Source organism: Equus caballus, chromosome 5 (assembly GCF_041296265.1).
Source record: "Equus caballus isolate H_3958 breed thoroughbred chromosome 5, TB-T2T, whole genome shotgun sequence".
In the NCBI taxonomy this organism is placed as follows: Eukaryota; Metazoa; Chordata; class Mammalia; order Perissodactyla; family Equidae; genus Equus; species Equus caballus.
Window position 1 is genome coordinate 41,196,994 of NC_091688.1, and position 16,089 is coordinate 41,213,082.

General features: G+C 36.8%; 1 protein-coding gene across 9 annotated transcripts in view; it reads left to right on the forward strand.

Annotated features, from left to right (window-relative positions):
* The window catches only part of ASH1L (ASH1 like histone lysine methyltransferase), a 209,511-nt gene that overhangs the window by 69,086 nt on the left and 124,336 nt on the right, over nucleotides 1-16,089 (forward strand). For all 9 annotated transcript variants that reach the window (XM_070268055.1, XM_070268056.1, XM_070268061.1 and 6 more), the window contains one exon: nucleotides 9,791-9,892. In XM_070268055.1, coding sequence (XP_070124156.1) covers nucleotides 9,791-9,892 — 102 coding nt within the window. The remainder of the gene's footprint in view (nucleotides 1-9,790; nucleotides 9,893-16,089) is intronic.

Below are 16,089 nucleotides of genomic sequence, written 5' to 3' on the forward strand. Positions count from 1 at the left end.
TGGCAGCATGCCACATAAAATAGAGGAAGATTGACACAGATGTTAGCTCAGCAACAATTTTCCTCACACAGAAAAAGTACTAAAGCATAGGATATCTTTTAATTTGATCACTTTGAAAATCAGAATTTGTTTGGTTTAGGCAAAGCTTTATGTATTTGATTTTTTTTAATCTTAACTATTATGATGGTAGTTGTCCCTTCAGCAGTTTTTTTGTGGGATGCCGCCACAGCATGGCTTGATGAGTGGTGCTGGGTCCGCACCCAGGATCTAAACGTGCGAACCCCAGGCTGGTGAAGCAGAGCACACAAATTTAACCACTGCGCCACCAGGCCAGCCCCGTTTCAGCAGATATTTTGTGTCTGTTGTTTACCAGGTGCAAACAACAAATGTGAATAAGATATAATTTCTGCCCTCAAGAAATTTACAGTTCAGCGGAGAACATAGACATGTATACAAATAATTATTGATAGTTCCTAAAATTGAGATATGCACAACTTTTGGGGAGCGGTGAAGAGAGGGACTTACTTAAAAGGAGCTAGGAAGGGGCCAGCCCCATGGCTGAGTGGTTAAGTTCTCACACTCCACTTCACCGCCCAGGGGTTCACCAGTTTGGATCCTGGGCAGGAACCTACACACCACTTGTCAGGCCATGATGTGACAGTGTCCCACTTAGAAGAACTAGAGTGAATGACCTACAACTAAGATACACAAGTATGTACTGGGGCTTTGGAGAGAAAAAAAAAGAATGATTGGCAACAGATGTTAGCTCAGGGCCAATCTTCCTCACCAACAAAACAACAACAACAAAAAAGGAGCAGATAGGAAGACGTTTTTGAGCTTAGAGAAGAAAGGGTGAAGACTTTCTTATAGAGAAATAAGCTTTTCAGGGTCTTGGAGTCATGATACTGTGCTTGGGTAACTGTAAGTAGTCAGATATGGGACCCAGGAGATGAGACTGGAAAGATAGGGGACAGATCATAAAGTCTCTTGTTTATATTAAGATATCAAAGAGTTTGGAGTTTGCTTGTAGGCAATGAAAGTTAAGAGTTTTAAAGCAGAAGAATGATTTGCTGAGATTATATTGTTAGTACTGTGATAGACAGATTAGAGAAATAGGATCAGATGGACAGTTTGGAAATTGTCCCAGCAGAATATTTTGGAGGACTGAACTAAGGTAGTAACAGAGAAGACATATTCAAAAGGAATAGATAAAAAAAGAGGTAAGGAAAGGAGGGAAGATTTTAGAATGTCTCTGAGATACCTCTCCTAGGCAGTTGTTTGAATGGTGATGTGATTAAGTGAAAGGAGGTATGCAAAAGGAGAAGGCTGGAGATAGGAAATGGTTTTGGGTTTTACGCTATTTAGTGGGATATATGGATCTGCAGCTCAAAAGAGAAATCAAACTTGAAGATAAAAGTTTTAGGTAAGTGATTGTTGAAGCCATGAGAAGGAATGATAATATATAGGGTGAACACACTGGGTTTCCTAAGGGAGTTTTTAGTAAGGAGTGTCAGATGCTACAGAGATCAGTTAGATAAGGACTGAAAGTAGACAGTTTGCTTTGGCAGATTATCTTTTGTAATCTAAGCACGGTTTCTGAGTGGCAAACGTTTCTGGAGGTTAAGGAATAAATGGGAAATGAGGAAATGCAGATAATTAAAATTTTTATAGCTTTAAATTTTGTAGCAGTTAGGACGGGTTTATTTATTTTTTCCTTTTTTTTTCCCCTCCCCAAAGCCCCAGTATATAGTTGCATATCCTAGTTGCAAGTCATTCAAGTTGCTGTATGTGGGATGCTGCCGCAGTGTGTAGGTCTGCGCCCAGGATCTGAACCGGTCAACCCTGAGGCACCGAAGTGGAGCATGTGAACTTAACCACTCAGCCAGAGGGCTGGTCCCTATTTTTTCCTTATAATTACATATTCTGTCAAGGAAATAATTACATCTTCTCTGTCTGTGATTGTTTAGTGTCACATAGTGTCACAGTAACTATTTTGTCTAAAAGTATAAAAAGAACATACTAAACTTCATGTTATTTTAGACTGACCTGCTCAGTCATTAGTTGATTTTTTTCCCATATATGACTTGGAGATAGATTCATTATACATTAATTGTTATCCTGTTAAAATGTCCAAAAAAGTACTTACTATACCATGTATTACAAAATTGTCAATTATCTACATTATTATCCTGAGACAGCTCCCAGTGGCCAAAGCTGAAACAGTTTAAGCAGCAAAATAAATAATGACAGTATTGGATTGTAACCTAAATAATAAATATCCATGAGTCCATGCTGATATGAATAAATGATTGATTAAATAAATAAATGGAGGAAAGGGACAAATTTTCCTTACAGAGGAATATCAATATATATCGACTATCCCCTTTGAGTAGTTGGAGCTTAATTCTCCTCTTCTTGAATATGGGCTGGACTTAGTGACCTAAGTCATTCCAAAGAGCAGAATATGGAAAGGGAAGAATAGTAACTTTACAGTGAAGAGTCCTAGCAGACGGCACTTAACTGAGTGCAAGGTTAATTTCACCAGTGATAAGTCATGATGGTAATACATACTCTGTGATATAATGTGATTAGAAGGGAACTTCATTCCTGTGGTATTCTTTCCAAAAACTCATAACGCCAGTCTAGTAATAAGGAAACATCAAAAAAAACAAAACAAAACAAAGGACATTGTGCAAAATACTTCCTCAAAAGTATCAAGGATCTGAGAAAAAACAAGGAAAGATTGAGAAACTCACATATCAGAGGAGATTAAGGAGACATGACAACTAAATATATTACGATATCCTAGATTGGACCCTAGAACAGGAAAAAGACATAAATTATACCAACGTTAATTTCATAGTTTTGACAAATGTACCATAGTTACGTGCAATGTTAACATTAGGGGAAGTTGGATAAAGGATATATGAGAATTCTCACTCTGTACTGTCTTTGCAACTTTTCTGTAAATTTAAAATTATTCCCAAACAACCATTTTAGTTTGTTTAAAAAGCAGAGTACTAATTGTCCAGTGAAGCTTATCTCAAACTGATAACTGATTAAGGAAAAAATAGAAAAGATTCTTTACTATTTGTATTAAGTAGATTTATCATAAGTGTTACTTGGAATAAAAAGGCATATCTGATAAACTATGTTGATGTAAATTTTAGGAAAAATAAGTGAAATCAGATCAGGGGCACAAGCAGGAATGATAGTCCTTCATATGTACTCTGGAGCAAGGCGTCTGACCTTTTCTTTGTTTTATAGATGGAGACTCAAACTAGCTTAATCACTTGAGCAGTTTTAGACTAAACGTTAAATCTCATAAAGCTTTGAAAAGAACAGGTCTAGTCATTTTATAATGATGTGGTGTGGTGGTTAGCTTATTTATTTTTTAACTTATATACTACTCTTCTCACTTGTTTATTAACAGTCTACAGTTTGATGCAAATGAAATTGTAGTGAAATTATATACTTCAGTGAGGCCAGGTTTTCTGGTTTCACCCAATCCTGATAAATAATTCTATTTAAGTAAGTATCTATGTTAGGTGGACATGAAATAGACGTAGCGAGGGTTTTGGACCTGAAGTATCAGATATTCCATCCCTGTTTTTCAACATTTCCAACTCATGGCTGGCTGCACATGCCAGAACCTGCAACCTGAAAAAGGGGAAGAACAGCAGCATGGTGTATTTTGCATTTACAGCTTACAAATTATAGAATAAGCAGGCAATGGGACATTATTGTAGGTATCAGTAACTATTTTGTCTCCCAAGAATAAATTAGGGCTAAATTTTCCTTTTGTTTGGAAAAAGTGTATTTACTATAAAATCATAATAGTTGAAGCAAAGTGTATTGAGTTTTGTTTTCTTTTTTAACTGAAGAATATAAGCATTCATCAGAATTTTCTGATTTCTGACAGTTTTTCTAGCATGATATATATGGTACACCCGTAAGTGAAGTGTGAACATGTGGAGATGAAATCAGAAAATTGATTGTGGTGGTTAGTGCAGTTCTGGGAATTTCCAGAGGAATTCCATTGCAGTGAGTGATCTGATTTGGGCATTATAAGAAATAGCCTAATTAGAGGGAGAAAAACACAGACTTTTTAGCTTAAAAATCACCAGCACAGGCTCTGAATCATTCTCTCTTGAAGTGCACTTAATTGGTGAGTCAGATGAAATGTATTGCTTTCAGTAAATGTATTTCCCACAATTGGAAACAGCTGTTTTTATTGTGGAACCAGCTCTTATCTCAGCATTCAACTCATTCAAAAGAAGCTTCCAGGGCTTCTATGAACTGTGAGCCATAGCAGAGGATTCAGAACTTGAATTTGGGAACAAAAGAACTTGATCAGAGGTTTCTAAATAGTTTGGTATTTTTATGTTCATAATATTTTGCTGTGGTGTCCATTTTTATTATAACCGGTTTTGATTCAGTCACTCTTTAACAAATATTGCCAATAGCTTTGACTTACAAATAATAAGAAAAGAGGAATTTCTTTCTTAAAATTAAAATTTCATAGCATGCTTTCGTTTGGGTGGGAAGGAGTGATTTAAATGTTAGAAAATAGTTTTAAGTATGTTACTCTTTTTTTTCTTTTGCTGAGGAAGATTCACCCTGAGCTAACATCTGTGCCAGTCTTCCTCTATTTTGTGTGTGGGTCACCACCACAGCATGGCCACCACTAGGTGGTGTAGGTCCACACTCAGGAACCGAACCTGGGCTGCTGAAGTAGAGCACACCAAACTTAACCACTAGGCCATGGGGCCAGACCCTAAGCATGTTATTTTAGAATAAATTTATATCATCTGTGAACTGACTACTGCATAGTATCCTTCCAAATCTGTCACACTTAATCTCTTTTTCCATTGCTTACCCAAAGATATTTCTAGCATTGGAAACATCAATCTGTTCATTCAAGCTATTCCCCAGTTACTTGGGTCTTTAGTGTTCAACTCCCAACGGAGTGTGACCAAAATTCATATTACATTGTGAAAGTTTTAATAGTGGATTTAGACTAAAGAAATACACATTTTACCTAACTAGTGGTTGGTTTCATTCACTGTGTTCTTTTGCTAATTTACATTTGGAAATTCCTCCTTTTTTTGCCTAGGGTTTTCAGGATTTCAATGAAGCAGTTAGGTTGACTCTTTATTCTAGTGTTTTCTTTGTGATGCTTCCTCTCACCCCCCCAGACACTGTTATCATCAGGAATTTTCTGATGTCTTTGTCTCTTTGACTCTCTCCTCACACCCAGGCGTGTGTAAATGTAGTGTTCCTTTTTTGTCTTCGCTTTCTTTCAGTTCCTCCTGTGTAGACATCAAAGATCTCTTGTGACAAATCAACTTCAGAACAGCTTCTTGGTTTCTACCCATTTTTGTGTAGAATATAAAGATTTCCAGATTCTTATCCCTTTAAAATCCAGTTTTGTTCTTTTTTTGTTTTCTCAAATTTCTGGCATTCTTATCCATGATTTCATCTTATGGTTTTGCTATAACAGTACCATCTTATTCCCCTTTTTGTCTAATTTGACACAGATGTTTCTTGAAAACCTGTCTTTATCTTTAAAAGCTCATTGAATAATGACCAAATAAAATCCAGAGATCCTACAATCAAAACCACTTCCAGGGCTCACTCACATTTCCAACTTTGTAATTCTTAATTCCTTCTTTATTATCCCAATTTATGGTAGTTTCTTCTTCCTGTTTCCCTCCTTAGTTGTAGTCTGCCTTCTTTTTTACATGAAGGCCTCTGTTTTCCCAACCAAAGAAAAAGAATTTACTTGTGCTAATCAGCTTACGTTTACGTTTAAGTCTGATTTTATTTAGGTACTTCCTTTGTGATTTATCTATAATTTCTGCTTCCTTCGTTTATGTGTGTAGAATTTCTAAACATATTTCTGAAGCTGTCGTCTCAATAATGAGACACTCAGTAGTGTTTCTACCCAATAGTTTTGTGAATTGAGGACTACCTGTTTATATTCTGTTTGCTTCTGAAGTACTTAATTATTCAGCTTTATACTATATTGAAATGAGAAATGCTGGGAAGTCTGTGATATCTAAAATTATATGTGGTCTCCGTGTGTAGTCTTTGAGGAAGTATCAGATTTTCTTGAACTGGAATACATACAAACCTCTTGTCCCGTGAAGAGTGGAGAGTCTTCACATATCCCTCCAGGCATACTTAAAATGACCACTGATGAGAAATGAACATTCATTCATCACATTATGGAGACAGCAACAAAGCAGTAACTCCCTTAAAAAATCACCCATGATTTAGAAGAACCAAAGAACCAAGCAGGGGAAGCAGAAAACTACTTTCTTTCCTGGTACAGAGCTGAACAGAAAGCCAGACACCTTCTGGTTCTGACTCATCCTTGGGGCACATCTGGTTTTATTGATGTGATCCAGAGCATAATCCCAACCCTGGAGAAGCTATGGTGAAGAGTCAGTGAATTAGAAGATTCGCTTCAGAGGAGCTTTTTCCAACCTTGCAGTTACCTACCAGCTTGGAGGTACCCATCTTACTAGTACTTCTTAATTGGAGGTACTTATTTTACTAGTACTTCTTTATATTTAAGATAAATGTTTGATATTCTAGATTAGTTCCAGTTCCTAATTGGTCATAAGTCCCTGCTCTTTAATTTTTATTTTAATATTGAATGGCTGCCTACACATGTCAGTGATAAAGTTAAGTATTTAGGGTCTAAAAATTCTATGGATAAACCTAAGGAGCCAATTTACGTATAATAGTATAACTTTTATAAAAATCCTTTGAATTTTTTACATGATCTCATTTTGGAACTCACAATAACCATGTGAGTTAGAGTGCTTCCTTAAACCAACATTCAAGCGTATTTACTTGCCTAGATCTTACAGTATAATTCATAGCAGAGCCAGCAATCAAACTCAGGATGCCTTACTCCATAGTCCATGTACCTAACACTATATTACACTCTACTTTGCATTGCATTCTGTTTTAGGTTTTGAAACGTAGATATATTGGTCTCTTTTGAAATGGACATGCTAGTTCTCTCTGAACCGTGTCTTGCTCTTCCCTAGCCACCCAATTGCATGAGGGCAGTTATAAAACAGTATATTTCTGGCACTATTGGAGATAATATTTGCAGATCTCATTATTCCTGCTATTAGGACAGTTTTAACATGCTTTTGAATGTCTTTAACACACATAAGTTTATATCATCATTTTCCAATCTTAAACTTGGTTGCTTTACATCATTAGGTGATTTTTTTTTCAGACATCCTCATCCTCTTACTGCTCCCATAAGCAATATATTTAAATGAAATAAGGGTCTACATCTGAGTACCATTCCTAGAGATCTATATCTCAGGGATACAACCTTACTCCTCTTGAATGTGGAATATTGTTAAGAACAGCTCTGCTCTGTTCTTAACAGCAGAGAACAGAGAATTCAAACAGGCTCTTAAAAATGAAAAATGAGAACCTTCCTCAATGAAGTTTTATTCCAGTCTCCTGTTAATCCTAAGAATAGGCTGCTGGCCTCCATTACTTTCAGGAAATGAAAAATGGCTCAGAAGCTAAGTGAGCTAAGCCATCTCTCTCTCAATTGTTTCAGTTTCTCAGGAATTGCTGTACAATGCTGCCAATAACGATCTCCGGGGATCTGACCCCCATTCCACCTCCCACTGCCTCCTCTGCAGCTCCAGATGCCACCAAAAGAAGGAGCTTTGAAGAAAGTGCCTGTACCCTCTTTTACCCTGAGGTGGGTGAGGCCAGGCAGGGTGATTCTCAGGATATCCTGATGATCAAAGGTATAGTTGAAGCCTTCATCAAGACTTTCTTGAAGATGACCAAGAAATTTGGGAAACGTTACCAAATAGCCTAGAAACTGAAGACGGAGCTCAAGAATGGATGGCACAAATGCCACCTGAAATGTAATACATGATGACATACAAGACAGTAAAAAGCTCCTAGAGGGCATTTTTATATCTCTCCCCGCCACCTGTACACTGTCTAGCATAGTACCAAGCATATAAACTATATTCAAAAAATGTTAGTTTATGACTGAGAGAGAAGACTTTATAAAAAGTGCTCTCCAAGCCCTTTCCCTAGTACTCAATCTAAGATTGTTTGCCCATTCATCAGGAGAATAGTGATAAAGAGAGTTCAATGATGTCTCAAGCTTCTTGGCCACTGTTGTCTTCTGTCTTGGCTGTGTGTCTGAGTAGGAAATACTTATCTGTCCAGTATATGAATTTTTTCAGTATTAATACTTAAAGTTATATCTTCACTGATGCCTGGGCTTTTACTTCTTAGATATTTTATTGTGGTATTTACCTCTTTAATGGAAGTCTTATCTTATCTGAACCATACTCTAGGGGGACTTATTGTACTGTTGGTTTTTGAAATCCCTTTGTATCTGTTTTTAAAATTCAATAATAAACAGTTTTGCTTCTTGATTAGATTTTACGTTAGTCATCACTGTGTTTCCAAAGTAGGATGTACTATCATAACATTAATTTCCCAAAAATCTAACTTATTACTCTTGAAAGGCAACACACATTCTTATATATCACCTGGACAATGCTTAAAGACCCTGCTAAAAGAGTTTGTACAGTGATGTGATTAAAGATACTATGTAACTAAAACAAAGCTCATGGTTTACTATTTCTCTTAGAGAAAGGGAAATATTAGAAATTTAGCTCCATTCAGTTCTTCTTGTCCCCAAGTTGTCTTTCAGTGAAGTAGTCACTTCTTCATTAAGGAGTTAGCTCTCATTTAGAGGAAGATCTTAAAAATCTCATCTTGAAGTATTTATTTCTTGTCCTTTTGTGCCTCCAATTACGTTCAAGCCTTTTTTTGGTAATTTTTTTTTCAACTTAAAAATGAACATTTCAAAGTGCTACTAGTTTTTTGACAAACTTGAGATGGACATTCATTATGTATTCTCAACAGCTGGCTTTTTAAGATATAAGGAATCCAGTATCAGAACCAAGTATATTTTATTCAGGAAAATAATCTTTCCTGAATGACATACTTTTCTCTTGAGTAAGAAATGTGTTAAATTATGCTGCATTGATTGGGGGTTTTGGTAAAAGCGTGAGACTTTTTGAAAGGAAATTGAGTTTCTTCATGAGCTTTTATGTATATAAGCAACGAACCTTAAGTGTACAGCTTTAAAGGAGATTCATTCTAGTCCATGGATAAATTAATCACCAGTTCTTCCAGAATATGCTACAGAGGAAAAACATAGACTATGAAAATGATATCTGTGGATTAGATAGAATGTATAGATTTAAGGTCCGACTCTTGAATTTTCATCTCTGATTCTATTAAATGAAATGCTTAGGTTGGACCTGCTTTTCTCATGTCAATCATTTCTAATTAATTGCATCGTAAGTTTTGTTTGTCAGTTTATATGGTGAATTTGAATCAATAAGCAGGATCAGATTTGGTTAGAATATTGCTAGTGATTTTTATCAATAAATATATTAGTAATATGTTTCATAGTAATAATACATAAAAACTAAATCATGTTTTCTGTTCATTCTTCCACTAAAATTAGTTTTCCCTCTGTTAATGTAACAGGAGAAATTATGTATATGAGACCTGTGAAATTCTGTCGGCAACATCTAGTGTGGTTTGTCCTCTGTTAATTGTCCTATTTTTATTCGCTTAAAAGTCATATTATTGCAGGGAATGGCAGTGGCAACAACTAAAATATCACAGTTCTAACACAAAATGGTTTAGCATTATTTTCAGACTTGAATTTTCCTATGAATTCTCTCTTTTCTTGTCTTTCCAGGTTCCCAACCAACCTCAGAGAAGTCTTCCCAGCGACCATCAGAGAGCACAAACAGTAGCCCTACCAGGAAGAGGTCTTTATCTGAGAGTACATCTTCAACAGGTAAGTGCTCTTTGTTTTATGAGACTTTGAAGATAATTTTCCATCTGTTACTTGTGAACAGACTTACAATATAATACTGTAGACTTGGAATAGACTTAGAATATAAATTACAGTTTATACTGATTTATTATATAATATTGTAGACAAAACAAAAGTGATCCTGGAATGTGAGACTTAATAATAATGTACAATGAAACAATATAATAGTCCTCCCCTTTTATCCCTTTTTATGTCCAGTTAGGTACACTCCATGAGGTGCAGTGATTTTGATGTAGTTCACAGGGAACAATTCAAAATTAGTACAAGAATAGGCAGCCACAAAAATAGAGATTTTAAAAGCTGGGTTGAGGTGAAAGAGTATGTAGTGTAATAGGGGGATGTGCATTGAAGCTATTAAATAAAAACTAGATATATATAAAATTGTTTAGTAGAATAATTTCAAAGAAGCTCTCACAAATCTCAGATATGCAAAATAATTTATGAGGAGATAAGAATCTCTTAATACAGTATAACACGTTTGTATAATTTATACATAGATTTAGGTTATGCTTTCAATTTTCTTTTTACTGATAGTACATGTTTACAAGAAAAAAAAAACAAAGGATGGTATATATCTGTCTTCTACCTTTACTGAGGATTGGAGAGTATGAAGTCATATATGTAAAAGGGAGAACAGTGACTTCAAGAAACTAAATAAAAGAGGCTGTGTGGTTAGACTGAATGTGAGGCTGGAAAAGTAGGTAGGGACCAGTCATGGAGAGCCTTATTAATAACACTTAGAAGCCGTTGAAAGTTTTAAGCAAGGAAGTGACATTATCATTTCTTAGCTTTCTATCCATGTGTTTTTGATTAGGATATCACTGTGACTTATAGTCAGAAAATTTAATTTCTTCATCTGTACAAGGCCTCACTGTCAAATTGTGTCAATATGGTATTTGTTGAATTTATTTGATGATTAACATATTTGAAGCTTTTTATTAGTATCATTGTGCCAGAGGTAGAGTGGAATTCAAACAGCAGTGATAGTTTTGTCTCTCATAGTGCTTTGTCTTTACACTACTTCAGGGAAACATTTTAACTCTTTAACAATGAGTTGCTAACTTTGATGTTATTGACCTAGACCAGGGTTCAGCGAACCATAGCGTGTGGAACCAACTATGGTCCAAGGCCTCTTTTTGTACAGCCCTCAAGCTAAGAATTATTTTGACTCTTTTTTTTTTTTTTTTGGTGAGAAAGATTGGCCCTGAGCTAATATCTGTGCCAATCGTTCTATTTTGTATGTAGGACACTGCCACAGTCTGACTTGATGAACATGTGTGGATCCACACCCAGGATCTGAACCAGCACACCCTGGGCCACCGAAGCATAGTGCACAAGGTTAACCACTACACCACTGGACTGGTCCTTGTTTTTTACATTTTTTAAGATGGGTTAAAAGAGAAGAGGCTGGCCCCATGGCCGAGTGGTTAAGCTCGCCTGCTCTGCTTTAGCAGCCCAGGGTTTTGCTGGTCGGATCCTGCACACAGACATGGCACAGCTCATCAAGCCATGCTGAGGCGGTGTTCCACATAGCACAACCAGAAGGACCTACAACTGAAATATACACCTGTGTACTGGGGGGCTTTCGGGAGAAGAAAAAGAAATAAAAAAGAGAAGATTGGCAACAGATGTTAGCTCAGGTGCCAATATTTTAAAAAAAAAATTTTCTTAATTTAAAAACTCATAAAAAATAGAAGGAAAAAAATGATGTGTGAGACATTGTTATGTGGTTTTGAAAGCCTAACATATTTTCTATCTAGCCTTTTATGGAAAAAAAGTCTGCTAACCCCTGAAATAAATGAATGAGATTTTGTAAGAGACGTGTCTATGAAGAAAATCACCAAAATATTTCATGTTAGTAAAGAAAAGAAATAATATCTAAATCCATAAAGTTTCTCTTACCGTAAAACCATTTTATTTATTCAAATAAATATTTATTAAGGATTACTGTGAGTACTGAGCATTGGGGATACAAACATGAATAAGATAAAGTTCCTGCCCTCAAGGATTTAGACATACTCAGCAATAAAAAGTATGTTAAATTCTGTAACAGACCAGTGTACAAAATGTTATGACATACAGAGGAAGTCAAGCACTAACCACTGAGGTTGACTAAAGAAGACATTCCTGAAGATGTGACACATATAGTACTATAATATGAGTAGATAGGTGTGACAAAGGATAAGAATGTATTTAACACAGTGAGAACAGCATGTCCAAAGAAAGGCACAAAACCATAAAGCAGAAGAGTATTTTTTTTATATTAGTAGTATCCAAAGGGTATTTTGTGATTCAGAATGAAGCTGTATAAGTGATAATAGACTATGTCACATGTGGTATGTTTTTTTCACTTAAAGGAGTTGAGACATTATTGTAGATGCAGTTGGGACCCATCAAAGAATTTTGAACAGGGAAGATAATTATTTGATACATTGTATCAATCAGAATAGGCTAGATTTTGCAGTGCTAAGAAAATCCCAAAATTTCAGTGTCTTAAAACAATAAAGGCTTATACTTTGTTCATGCTACGTGACCATCATGGGTCTACTCCATGTTGTCTTTCCTCCAGCATTCTGTCTGACAGAGCAGTCTCTATCTGCAATGTTGCTTGTCTTGTGGAAGAGAGTAAAGCGCCAAAGTAATAGGTGGTATCATATAGTATTTGTCCTTTTGTGACTGGCTTTCTTCACTTAGCATAATGTTCTCAAAGTTTATACATGTATCAGAATTCCCTTCCTTTTTAAGTCTGAATAGTATTCCATGTATGTTTATACCACATTTTGTTTTTTATCCATCCACTGATGGACCCTTGAGTTGCTTCTACCTTTTGGCTATTTGTGAAATAGTGCTGTGAACATGAGTGTACAAATATCTCTTCAAAACTCTGCTTGCAATTCTTCTGTACCCAAAAGTAGAATTTCTGGATTATATAGTAATTCTATTTTTATTTTTATTTTTATTTTTTTTGAGGAAGATTAGCCCTGAGCTAACTGCTGCCAATCCTCCTCTTTTTGCTGAGGAAGACTGGCCCTGAGGTAACATCCATCCCCATCTTCCTCTACTTTATATGTGGGATGCCTGCCACAGCATGGCGTGCAAAGCAGTGCCGTGTCCACACCTGGGATCCAAACTGGTGAAGCCCCAGGCTGCTGAAGCGGAACGTGAGAACTTAACCGCTGCGCCTCTGGGCCGGCCCTATTTTTAAATTTTTTAAGGAACTGGCATGTTATTTTCTGTAGCAGCTCCACCATTTTACGTTCCCACCAGTAGTGCACAAGGTTCCAGTTTCTCCAACTTCAGCCTTTTTTAAAGAAAGACAACAAAATCTGAATAGTTAGTGTAATATTGCAGTGTCTAGCATCCAATCAAAAATTAATAGATGTGCCAAGAAGCAAAAAAGTATAACTCAGCAGAATGAAAATCAGTCAGTGGGAACTGCCACAGAAATAATATGTGATTGAATTAACAGACAAGTATATTAAAAGAGCTATCTTTGAGAATTTAAAGGAAAACATGAACATGGTGAAGGAGAAATGAAAGATATAAAAAAATAAAATGTAACTTCTTTTTTTCTTTTTTTTTTTAAAGATTTTATTTTTTCCTTTTTCTCCCCAAAGCCCCCCGGTACATAGTTGTGTATTCTTCGTTGTGGGTTCTTCTAGTTGTGGCATGTGGGACGCTGCCTCAGCATGGTCTGATGAGCAGTGCCATGTCCGCTCCCAGGATTCAAACTAACGAAACACTGGGCCGCCTGCAGCGGAGCGCGCGAACTTAACCACTCGGCCACGGGGCCAGCCCCAAAATGTAACTTCTTTTGATGATAAATATCAAATGGGAATTTCACTGAACGAAATAACAGCAGATTAGACACTAGAAAAGATCATTGAACTTGAAAAAATACTAGTAAAATCTATCCAAAATGAAGTACAGAGGAGGGGGGAAAAAAAGACTGATATAAAATCAATGGCATTTCAGTGACCTGTGGTACAATATCAAGAAGGCTAACGTACAAAAGATTGGAGTCTCATAAGGAGTAGGAATAAAAAACATTTGAGAAAATAATCCTAAATACTTTTTTCACATTTAGTGAAAGCTATAAACCCATAGATCCATGAAGTTCCACAAATCCCAAGCAGGATAAGTACACACATACACAGAAAGATACAGAAGTCAAGGGACATCATTATCAAATTTCTGAAAACCAATGATAAAGAGAAAATCTTCAAGTTTACCATCAAAAACAAAGGGACAAAACACATAGTATACAGAGGAACAAGGCAACGAATTACAGCAGATATATTGTCAGAAATGTTGTAAGACAGAAGACAATGAAACGATGTCTAAAATACTGAAAGGAATATCTTTAAAATGCTGTCAACTTAAAATTCTTTAACCAGTGAAATATCCTTCAAAATGAAGGCAAAGTAAATATTATTAGAAAAAGAAGCTTAAAGAATTTGTTGCCTGCAGACCTACAGTAGTAGAAATGTTCTTCAAACAAAAAGGAAATCATACTTGATAAAAATATAAATCTACCAAAGGAAGTTCCAGAAATTTTCAGTAAATAGACAAATATAAAACACTTTTTCCCTATACTCTTTTGGAGTACATGTGGAATTATACCAAGATACCATCAATTTTCTGGGCCATAAAACATCTTAATAAACTTAAAAAGATTGAAATCAGGGGCTGGCCCCGTGGCCGAGTGGTTAAGTTCGCGCACTCCGCAGCAGGCGGCCCAGTGTTTCGTTAGTTCGAATCCTGGGCGCGGACATGGCACTGCTCATCAGACCACGCTGAGGCAGCGTCCCACATGCCACAACTAGAAGAACCCACAACGAAGAATACACAACTATGTACCGGGGGGCTTTGGGGAGAAAAAGGAAAAAATTAAAAAAAATCTTTAAAAAAAAAAAAAAAAGATTGAAATCATACGGAATATATTTTAAGAATGCAATGGAATTAAATTAGAATTCAATACCCAGGATATCGTGAAATTTCCCAAATATGTGAGAATTTAACAACACACTTCTAAATAGCTCATAAGTCAAAAAGGAATTCACAAGCGAAATTGGAAAATATTTTAAATTAGATAAAAATGAAAATGTAAAAATGTGTAGGCTACAATTAAGGTTGTATTTTTAACTTTAAGGAGTTACATTGTTAAACAACCAAAGTCTAAATCTATAGCCCAGGCACTCACATTTAGGAAGCTGGAAAAAGTAGAACAAGTTAAACCCAAATTAGAAGGAAGAGAATCATAAATATTAGAGCAGAAATAAATGGAAAACAGAGAGAAATCAATGAAAGCTTATACTGCTGTATAGAAAATTACAGAAAAAAAAAAAGGTAACTCTAGCCAAAAATGAAATTCAAATTAGCAATATCAGGAAGGAAAGTGAAGACATCACTAATTCCCACTTACCTTAAAAGAACAATAAAAGAACATTATGAAAAATTTTAGACCAATAAATTTGATGAAAGGGACACATTCTTTGAAAACCCTGAACTACTAAAGCTCAAGAATAAGTAACCTAGAGACTTGATTCCAAGATGGCGCCGTGAGTAGTCCTCTTTGTCTCTCGCCCTTCGAGTCTACAATTATTTGGACACTTATCGCTTGACAAAGGATATCCAGACAGCATCTCAGGACGTCTGAGACACCCACGCGACTATACATCGGAAGGCAGACGGACTTTCCTCCGGGAGGATGTGGAAATAGGTGAAAACTCTCCGACCCCGACGGGCAGCCTAGTACCCGCAAGCGGCTTTCTTCCAACGGACGCCCCCAGAGGATCCACACACATCTAGGGCAGGAGCGAGAACACAACAGAGGAGCGACGGTGGAAACAGGTGACGAGAACCCTACTTAAACCCCCTGCAATTACTCCTAAACGCAGAGGGAAACTTTGGAGTTGCACACCTGAGCCCGCGGGGAGAGTCTCTCCCCGCCATTGGCGGGGAGACCCAGCCTGGTGCTCGGGGCGCCCGGAGGGTCCCAGAGAGACGCCCGCCCCGGGGGACTAGGGATTGCCGGAGATCTCGGAGAGGACCGGGGCGGGGGAACTTTCAAAGGCGGGTCCGGCGACCCGGTGGGGAAGCGCCGGAGCTCCGCCAGGCAGCAGACAAAACTCTCTGTCTGCCGGTAGCAGAGGGGC